The sequence below is a fragment of the Populus nigra genome, chromosome 3 (assembly GCF_951802175.1).
Source record: "Populus nigra chromosome 3, ddPopNigr1.1, whole genome shotgun sequence".
In the NCBI taxonomy this organism is placed as follows: domain Eukaryota; kingdom Viridiplantae; phylum Streptophyta; class Magnoliopsida; order Malpighiales; family Salicaceae; genus Populus; species Populus nigra.
Window position 1 is genome coordinate 5,711,887 of NC_084854.1, and position 10,867 is coordinate 5,722,753.

At 37.6% G+C, this 10,867-nt stretch overlaps 1 protein-coding gene and 1 long non-coding RNA gene across 3 annotated transcripts; one reads left to right on the forward strand and one right to left on the reverse strand.

Moving 5' to 3' along the window:
• The first annotated feature begins 945 nt into the window (after nt 1-945).
• On the forward strand, nt 946-4,888 carry LOC133688667 (uncharacterized). Of its 2 annotated transcripts, XR_009841186.1 has the most exons (5): nt 946-2,332; nt 2,435-2,740; nt 2,841-2,899; nt 3,816-4,214; nt 4,300-4,888. It is a non-coding gene; the product is annotated as an uncharacterized LOC133688667 (long non-coding RNA). The 2 variants fall into 2 exon arrangements; XR_009841185.1 differs by having other exon boundaries at nt 952-2,740.
• A 683-nt stretch (nt 4,889-5,571) lies between these two features.
• Nucleotides 5,572-9,776, reverse strand: LOC133688666 (B3 domain-containing protein At2g36080). Its single transcript, XM_062108238.1, has 3 exons — nt 8,770-9,776; nt 7,950-8,149; nt 5,572-6,715 (listed from the first exon to the last, which is right to left on the reverse strand). Exons 1-3 carry the CDS (start codon nt 9,605-9,607, stop codon nt 6,665-6,667), a joined length of 1,089 nt encoding a protein of 362 aa, XP_061964222.1. The 5' UTR covers nt 9,608-9,776; the 3' UTR covers nt 5,572-6,664.
• Between the last annotated feature and the right edge of the window lie 1,091 nt (nt 9,777-10,867).

Sequence of the window (10,867 nt, forward strand, 5' to 3'; positions counted from 1 at the left end):
TCCATGCAGCTTAAATTTATTGTCAGCATTAAATACAGAGACTGCAAAATAGGAGAGAAAATCTCATGCATCTTGACAGTTTTATCTTTCATTCCACCAATGCCCGGTGTTGACCACCAGAAAATCAGCCCCTTCCCATTTTTTGGAGAACCAGTGTAAGTGGTCGGGCTTAGCCGATGAGTAACCAGGAAAGGCGCCCTGTAATATTCAACTTTGAGATTGTACCAGGAAAGGTGCCCTTGTGTGTTTAGTCATGGGGTTCCCGTATTCTTCATGTATTGAAGACTTGTTGGAAGCTCCTTGAGCAAGCATGCACAAGAAAGGCTCCCACTGGTTTCTGCCAACAGAGTCCCCAGCAAACACAATCCCCCCATTTCTGCTTCTTTCTAGAAGTTCACTTGCATTAAATCTGAGAAGAAACGAAAGGGATTTATATGAGGAAATTTCATGTAGAAGCTACAAATTGTCTTCATGTGCATTTGGAACTTTATAAGCCTTGCAGTGATTATTTCTTAGTGGAGCTAATTAATTCCAAAATTAAATTTATTTTATGTTTGTCTTTATTTTCTCAACTAAATATATTTTATTTTTATCTTGAGGAAAATGATTTATAAACAAATTCTTGATAGTGAAATTTCATACAAATTGAAGTGTGAATTGATGAATAAGGAAGCATGGATTTCATGAATAATAAATGATTCATCTTTATAAAAATCAGTCTATTACTCTACCTGCGGGGGCTCTCAATCTGAACAAGTGCGATGTAAATTGATGGGGTGCAAATTGATCCTAGTTAATACGAAATGTATGGAAAATGATCCTAGTTAACTGTTGTAGGGACAGCTGCAGTGATGCTGATAGAGATTGTCTGATGCACTTCACGTCTAATGAAAAGGGCCGTAAAGCATCTGTTTCTCCTAAAACAGTAATCACCGTATTAATTATAAGAGGAGAGTAAAGATTTTGGTTTCTGGTGGGCTGTTGATGATGATCCATAAGAGATGGAATAACAAGTGTTTTTTCTTTATTATTTAAATTTGAGAGAGAAAGAAGCCAAGAAGGGATATATTATTGCAGTTGTTAATTAATTGGTAACGAAAGTAGGAGAATTAGGGTTCATGCGATGGTGGATTTGCACTCATCTTTTTTTAGGAATCTATTTATCTGAGATCATGAAGGATTATAAAGAAGGGCAATCCATCTTTACTACCACTACCACTACCACGTTCATTGCAGGTCTTAGCCTATTCTCTCTCTCTCACACACTCTTTTATATACTAATAATAATGGTAATTACAAAAAAGGAATCCCTCCCTCTTTTTAATTTTTTTAATAATAAATAATGATAATGTGTTCTGTTATTAGTGACTCGTGTCGTGTAATCACCATATTAATTATCGAAATAAAACCAGCACTGAGCTGCTGGACCCAGCCGAGTCAGGTACTCAGATCAGGTAAAAACGACATCGTGTTTATTTTTAAACTGCAGTGGTAGCCATCCTGATCTTCCTTCAACTTGGACAAGGCAGAGAGAGAGAGCAGTTGAGTGAGTGTAGAGAAGAAAGAGAGAAAATGAAATGAGTCTGCAAATGTGTAAGATTCGATTTGAAAGAAATAGATAGCTGGTTGAATGGGATAGATATTGGTCCTCACCCTAATGATTATTTACACAACATAACCTGAAGCCCAAAGGTGGAGCTGCTCAACCGAAACACTCCTCTGTATTTCAACATCTTGGGTCACTTCCCCCCCCCCCCCCTCTTTCTCTTCCACTTTGGGGGGATTTATTAGTAAACAAGTATTACCAAATGGGTTTGGTTTAGTTTTCGGAATCATTTAGCATACTTCTTGCTTATGCATGCTTATGTACTGTTTGAAGTAATGTAATTTGGAAATTGGAAATTTGGAAATTTCTTTTCTTAAACCCGTAGAGCTTTGCTACAACTTAACTTTTGAAAAAAAGTTACTATTCTTGTGAAAAGAGTGCAAGAAAAGTTTCTAACATGCTCTATATCCCATTTAAGGGTTCTATTTGTACATTAAGACTATGAATATATTGAATCTTTTGTATTTGTACCATATGGAGACGGGCATACCATAGACAATGCTGACTGCATTATCAAGTTGATTTGGCTTTATTACATTGTATGGTTTTAGCATTCTTGATGGTTAACCTTGTAACTTTTTGAGTCATTTGTTGCATCTGATTTTTATGGATGACCAGAAAGACCACGATTTGTGAATACAGAAGCATGTAGTGTGGAAGGTTGTGACTCTTTTCTTTCTTTTTCCATTCTGGGACAATGGGCATATTACCAGCTATTCCATCCTGGTATCTGCCGATCTATACAATTGATTATTTATGGGGAATATCCTTGCAGCAGTTTTCTTTTCTAACAGTCTTTCTAGCATTGTTGCTGCTGTCATTTTGCAGCTTCTGTTGGTACCGGCACTGTGTAGTATGGTTCAGCAACCAACCTAGTCGAATATTTTGGTTCTTCTCATTTGAAATGGAATCGAGGATTATTTCTAGCAAGAAATATATCGGGGAATTGATGTTTGGTTGGCCGACAAGTCAAGTTTATGCAAAGCTGGGTCTTTTGAGGTCTAAATCTCAACATTTTGACCTAAAAATGGTGATTTCTTGATAAAGGGGATACAAGCAACAAGATCCTGGAATCTAACACTTAATGTAAACTGAGCATGGTGCTTCTCTCATCTCTATTGAAAGGGAAGCAATGTAAGATATACTTTTGTACCATCTGCCTTTTTAATTTTCCTCCCTTTTCAGCACTACTTTTTTGGCCCCCTAATTTTTCTGCTACTTTCTCTGCTAACAGGCTGAGGATCATGGGAGTGCAGAAGCATTCAAGAAGCTACTATTGAATGTAAAGAAAAGGTGGCAATTCTTGCTCTTACTTGTCTTATGTAGGCTATTATTTGAGAACATGCATTCCATCAGTATGCACCATCATAGAATGATTAAACTTTTGTGGTGTCTCTTGTCAATATGCTTTTAATTATCTGGTACAGTTAGGATCATTCCTTGTCATACACTAGGTTTCTTTCGGCAGACTTTCAAGTCAAATCATCTCACACTGATCCAGCATGGTATCTTTTTTAGCGTTTGGAGAATTTGGTGGTGGCAGAATATTTGGCTCATATGGCACAAGTGTGAAAACATTTAGTGCAATATATAGGCAGAAAATGAGAAAAGGAGGATTACGCATGATTTGCATAATGTGGAACTAAATAGACTTTAAGGCTCCAGGATAGGAACTTGGCTCTTGCTACTGGCCAGTAACCCTACTTTTATTGAATTGGAAAGTTATATTGGGGCGCCAATAGTTCTAGCATAATAGGTCATAGTTTCTATTATGAAGGGACTGTTATGTCGGCATTTTTTCTTCTACTTTTTTTTAGTAGGGTTGCACACCCAGCCCCCTTCGTGATGACTGGGGTTTTCTTCCAGGTCTTTTCAAGCACATGGTATCTGCTTTAAGTCTTCTCAGGATGATAATATGATAGCTAGTCCTTGACCAATAACTGGCATCTTTCTGCATATCATTGATGGATCCTTGGGCACAATAAATTCATATTTTTGTTGTCTTGCAGCCAACCATTTTTCCAAAATTAAGCTGTGTTTGAGTGATTTTTTGGTGACTAGTTGATAAGATTTGTTTTGCTGACTTCTTAGAGTTCTTGTGTTAAAATATATAGTTCTTACCAAATTTAAAGTTCTCATTGCATTTTAGGATGTCTTTGGTGGTGTCAATACTAAATCAACGTCCCCATTACTTGTTTGTATTCCTCAGGTTATTGCAAGTTGCTGTTCCTATTTCTTTTCTTTGTTATGTGTCAAAAGAGGTGAGCTTGAGGTTGATCCAAGAACACCGAAAGCAAAAGCTTGATAAGGAAAAAGCTAAGTGGAATGAAGAAATATTTACATGATGTTTCTATATTTGAACTTTACTGAGTCATGCATGGTTGAATTATTCTTACATGACAAATCCATTATACAGGACCAGTCCCTTCATTCCCTTGATTGGCCACTGTCTGTATACCAATGATAACAACACTAATATGGGGGCCATCCCACTTGCAGAGCACTAAACATTGGACAACATCGCTAGCGGAGGTCAATGGTATCTCTCTCATTTGAATCTTAATGGGCCATGATAATCACATGACATCGTTATCGTTCATTCACACAGGTAATGCACATATCTCTGCATATAGTTCTCTTGCAAGTTGTGTTGGGCATGTCATCTCATAAGCCTGTGGTCATTCTCTGCACAGGTTGATCCATTGTCTCTCTCTTGGTACCTAAATTGGTAAAAGCCTTTGTTCACATCTCGGATTAGCCGCAGACACACTAATATGATACATGTTTGAGCCTCAATACTGTTAATGTCTTGAATTTTGCTTGGTTGTAATTGGTTTAGTTACTGATTAGGGTACTTGAAGTGACCAAGGAAATAAATCTTTAATCATTTGCCATCAAGGCTGTCCTAGCACGAGGCGTCTTTTCCAAGGGGAAAAAGGTATAAAGCATTTAAGTCGTGGAGAATTGGTGCTGTGGACAAAATAAGAAAGTTCAAAGGTGAAATCAAGTCAACCACTACAATGCATGATCTCCTGTTAGTTTGATTGCATGATTTGGTTACATGAAGCCTATCACTTGCCTTAAGTTTGCTGGTATAATCGTGTTTGCACGGCCCTATCAAGTGATTTCCCTGAACGGATCCCCATCCATTGTGGCATCGTATCAGGAGGCATTTTTCAGCAGTGGCTAAGCGTAGAAACTAAAATTTTACAAGATGGATGATTATTATACCCCTCATGTTATTGGAAATACAACTCAACTAGGACTAGTTGATCTTGGTTAGATCTTCTCCGTCTCAACTTTTTATGCATCCTGTGGTAGCTGTTACTCTCATAATTTGCTCATTTTTTTTCTGTTTGTGCTTCCCATGAGAGCCACCTTGAATGTACGGAATATGCCTAGCATGTGCTTTTGACAACACATTTGTCCTACAAGCACCAATGATTAAGGGTTGTAAGCTAAAGTGGTGTGAAAAGAAATTGGAGGGTATCTCGCCATATCTTTCTAGTGTTTAAGCTGGAAAAATAAAGGCATTAGGAAGTAAACATACACAGGGCGATAGTTTTAAAAGTGCATTGATGTAGCTTCTGAAATGACTTTTAGGTGAGACGAGGAGGCAAACATACACATATCAACAATAATCATAGCCAGTGTTGGGTGAAGAAGGTAGAAGTCTCTGAAATGAACCTTAGGTGAGATGAGGAAGGCGGCACCCACTGAGTGCTTTTGATATGGTTAGGTTGATCCTCTAGAGATCAGCAGGGAGAAATATCAAGCCAGTAGATACAAAGTATAGGGTAATGTTATAGTAACTTTAAAGAAAGCTTGGCTTGTGATTATATGCGAAGGCAAGGATGGCCCTTCTCTCTTGTAAACTTCACTCAACAAGAAGTTATACTTCCACAAAAATAAAAAATTCTCTCATTTCTAATCCGAGCCCTCACAAAAATCAAGATTTAGAAATCTGATAGCTTCTCTATGTAATTGAATCCTTAGAAAATCTTGTTAATTTGATACTGAAATTTGAGTCGAGTGTATGTATAAGTGGGAGAGCAAAAGATAGTTGCCTTTGTTTGCGTAATCCAATCATTGGACAAGCATGATTCTTATAATTAAATTCCCTTTGAAATCTCTCTTGCATGTGCTTATAAAACTGTGTAGGTTTGACTACTTTTTATGAACCTTGTCCTCTTCCACTACTTCTCTGCAACTGAACATGTTCTTGCTACCCTGGCGAATTTGTTACTCCTAGCTTGTTTCTTGTCAACTCACTCCTGGTTCTTCTTCAACATGTTCAAATCACAATAGAAACCAACATTTCACAGAATTCTAATAGCATTTCCCCAGACTGGCAATAAATTATAATCCTCAGATTTTGAATGAAGATAGAAAGAAAATTAATGCTCTTTCTGTCTCTCTTAGCCTCTCACTACGTGGAGCATCAAAAACAGCTTGGATTGATGTGAAGATTAAAAAAAAAAATTGAGAAAGAGAGAGAGGGAGAAAGAGAGAAGAGTGGGCTAGTATAGTACTACTGGGCTGCCATCCATCTATTCAAAACCACCCACCCACCACCATACCCTCCCATTATTATGATAATGAGCAGCTATGAAAAATCTTCAGGCAGAATCTCAACAGTGCCCAAATAGATACCCCCCCGATTTCTCAATCGGAAACCACCCCACAATTTTATTTTTTTTCCCCTTCGGCGTTTCTGATGTCAGCATTGGCCCTTTGGGCCCCACCTCCCATCCCCCCCTCCTATCTCTAGTAGTGGTCTGTGTTCAGACTTCAGAGTATATTTTTCCCTCCCCACTCCACTCCGAATCCAGAAATCCCTAATATCCTCCAATTTGCCCCCCCTACCTGGCTTGAAATGTGCACCTGAAATAGAGGGATATTTCTTCTTTTCTTTAATAAAGAAAATACAAAACAATATACTATTTGCTTTTTCATGGTAATATTTTTTGACCTTCTAGTTCCAACTTCCAAGTGGGGGGGGGGGGGGGGGGGGGGTTTTCAATGACGTCAAATCCAGGGATGTCACATCCACAGATCTTACTCTCGGCGATTTCTCATCCGGTGGACATCTCCGGAGAAAGGCATATCCTGTCACAACACCACCCATTTTTTAGCAAAATATGTAAAAACACAACTACTTCAATGTATATACTAAAAACGCAAAAATGGAGCGATTTCTCGTAATCCTTGGTGCCTAACTTTACTAACCTAGTTGACGTTCAATTATTTAAAACCATTGCTTCATAATTGAGACACCCTAAACTATACATTATTATTATTATTATTATTATTATTATTGGTATTATTGATGTTTGAATTGAATGTCTTTATTATTTCTATGATTAATGCTTGCTTGGTGTGGAAATGGTTTTTTTGTTTTTGTAGATGAAATCATGTTTCGTGATTTTTTGATTTTTTTATTTGAAATTATTATTTTTATATATTTTTAGATCGTTTTAATATGCTGATGTGAAAAATAATTTTTTTAAAATAAAAAATATTATGTTCATATATTTTCGAGTAAAAATACTTTAAAAAACAATTACTGCCATACTTTTAAATACTATACCGAAATGCTATCTAGAATGGACTTTGGTTTAACAACACATGGGATGGATCATTCAAAGTAATACTGGTTCATGCTTGAAAAGAGATCTCAATCTTTTCTTGGTGGGTGTCGAAGGAAAATAATGGATTTCATCATTTCAAGCAAGAGAAGAGACCAATTCCAAGACGAACTGTCATTAATTTAGTTAGTTCGGCTTGGTCGGCATGCTTTTTCGTTCCTTGATTCAACTCTATCTAGAAAAAAACACAAACACGATGTCCTTGATGTTGCATGTTCAGGGACCCATTATTTTTTCTAGATACAACATTAATTAATTCATTGATTTTAAATTGAAAAATTAATGTTGTGGGCAGCAATAGCAGCTGGATTAATTTTCAAAATTAATGATATTTGAATTATTAAACTTAACATTGTCAATCACGACTTTCACATCACATTTTATTTGTAAATAATAATAATAATTTCTTTTTAATGCTATTTATTTAGTGCTGATTAATGGCCATACGTAAACAAATTCTCCTGAGCAACCATACCAATCATGATTCAATTAAAACTAGACTAATGCAATTTGGACACGTGTCAGGGTCGATCTACTTGGCATCACTAATCCTGCATCCCTTTTTATTATTATATAATAATAACAATCTGTCTCGTGATAAGAAACCGCAAAAAAAGAAATTAACTAGTAAGAAAATAACACCAGTCACATCTTAACCTTCCATTTCAAGCAAATTATAAGGTCATATGGCTTACCATTTGATCACGAGTACTGTTTGATGAATATGAAGATTGAGAGTAGAATTGCGGGTGGCCGGGACCCTGCAGGCTGGACGCAGATGAACCATCAGGTGTTGATGGCTCGGACCCATCAAGCTGGCACTCCAAGTTCACCCCAAATAACCTGAGTCTCTTTGAGTTCCCAAGCGGTGTTGTTTGGTTCTGTGCAATGGACCCTGCAACAATAAATGATGCAAGACCATATAGCAATCTGGTTCAGCAAAAAACAGTAATATTCCTTTCCACACACCCACGGAGGAAAGAAAAATAGTAATAATAATAGGAAAAAAAAAAGGGATGGTGATCGGTGAAATTAATAATATTTTCTTTTTTCTGGGTGCCAATGTCCATGCGTAAACAAATTCTCCTCCTTTCTTTTTTTGGTTGCTTTTATTGAATGTCTGAAATGCTTGTTTCCCAGAAGCAATGCTCTGAGTAGCAAAAGACCTCTGGTGCTAGCTAGCTAACTTAAGAGAAGACAGTAAAATGAGTTTCATCATGAGAAGTTGGAATCTTCTTTTGTCTTCCAAAAAGAAAATATTAACAGATTTTTAAAATTGTTGTCTGCGCCTCACACTTATGCAGACACCAGAGAAATCAGCACTAAATAATATATATGACCGATCAGAATCCATCCACATTTCTCCAAACTAATTGGAAGGTGTTTGTCACGCACTTTACACAGGAAAATACAAGAAGTTCCTGGAAAATCACCCATTTCAGTACCTGCATGCTTGTCTTCATAAAATGATGAAAGAAGAAACAAAATTAAAATGTAAAGAAGAGTAAAATATACCTGCATGGAGACAGTAAGGTTGGTATGGCACATTAGCAGCTGTCACATTAGCCCCAAGGCCATGTTGTATATTACTACTAGAAAGATGATGAGGCCCAGAAGATGATGATGGATATATTCCTCTGCTCCACACCCCACCACCACTACCCTGCATCATCACCCCACTGTTACTGCCACTCTCACCTCTCCTCCTCCACCCTATGAACAATCTGTCACCATCCGTACGGTGTCGTTCAAACAAAACGACATCACCTGCATCAAGTTGTTTCTCTTTCACATATCTACTCCACCCTTTAGTCAATACATAGCTTTGACTACTGTTCCAATATGAGTACCTGAACTTCCAATACCTGCCGGACTCGTCTTCAAAACTCAGTAACAACCCTTTATCCGCTGAGTCACCACTAAGTGGAAAGTACCTCTCTGCATGTTGTTTTGGTATTACTAAACGGTTTAGTTTTCCTACATCACTTGGTGTTAAGGGTTTCTCAAACATGGGTTCTTTATCTAGTACTAGTACTTCTTGTCCTTGTTGTGTTTCATCTTGCTGCTGCTGTTCATGGTCTTGATCTTCATCGTCTTCTTCGTTGAGATTGAAATTGAGCGTTGGGTTTTGAGGAAGGAACATGGAGGAGGGTTGTTGAGCTGGATTGTAAGGGTTAAGCCAGGAGTGATGGGGAGGCCAGGAAGAATTGGGGTTTGAAATATTTGGGGGTTCGTTTGGTGTAGAGGAAGACGCGTTTGGGTTTGGTTCCATGATGGGTTGTTGTTGTTGATGTTGCTGTGCCCACCAGCTGAGTGTTTCTTGAAGGTCTGTGGAGAAATGGTTTATAGACATTTGAGAAAGAGAATTTTAGTGTTTTAAAACGTAGAGAGAGAGAGAGAGAGAGAGAGAGAGGTAGTACTATTGAGGAAAGTAGAGGCGTGATGATTATGAGATTGATGTGGGAGCTATTTGATGTAGCTATTAGAGATATGACAATCACTGAGAGAGGGAGAGGGAGAGGGAGAGGGGGGTTAGGCATAGTTATAAGAACGATAGTACCAATACTTTAAGGTTTTGCCTGATGAGCCAAAAAAAATAAAAAAATCAATCATTATTTTCAGTGTAATTTCATATACTGCTACCCTGGCTAGGCATGTCTTTTGTTTTACAGCCTTTTCTTTTTTTCTCTCTGTTATTGTTTTTGTTTCTTTTGTGCGTGTTGTTGAAAAATTAGGCAGAAGAAGATGTATCCAGCGTGATAGATATAAAAACACTGAGAAGAGATTGTAGCAGCAGCTGCTGCTGCTGCACACACAGAGGGTGAATAAATAAATCTTTTTGCGTGTCATTAGAAACAACCCATGTTACTCTATTGGCAAACAAATCCTGGTGGGACCAAAATTACGTATGCATATAGTCTGTGTTCGTCCTCTCATCCAACGGCCTGTCTAGCACTTAGTTTCTGCAAATCTTCCCTGATGGCACATGGGATAATTACCCTCCTTCCTGTAACTTCTACAACAAGAATATCTATCTAGCCATAGTTTTAGGAAGTATCTTGTTTTCAAGTCTTTGGATCTTGTTACATGACTAGGTAGGTTGAGGTTACTTACTTTATATACCCGTATATACCCTGATCTCTAATGCTAAATGCATGGCAAGAGATGAATCAAGTTCATGCATGCTTGTTAGGGGAGCTGATATTTGCACTCCACTAGTGGTTAATTAGCCACACTTCCTTCCGTATGCCAACTCTTTTTCTTAACAAATGGCTGTCATCTCTCTAAAAAAGCATGGAGGGGCAAAAAAAAGATGCATTCAATCACAAATCATAGGGTATTTATGAGGATGAAAAAAGAATTGAAAAAACAATATGCATTTGTATGATTGTATTAGCTTAGATGAAACTGACAAATTTAATCAGAAATTTAACCCAACATCGATCTAAAACCTCCAAATCCTTTACTTTTCATGCTTTTGTTATATTTTCTCATATTTCTTCAAGATTTTCCTCTATAGAAAACGAGTCATCGATCGCGATCCAAGTTGAACGCCATGACCTTCACGCTACAACCTACACCAAGAATGGCCCGAAACCCAACACGCTGTCAC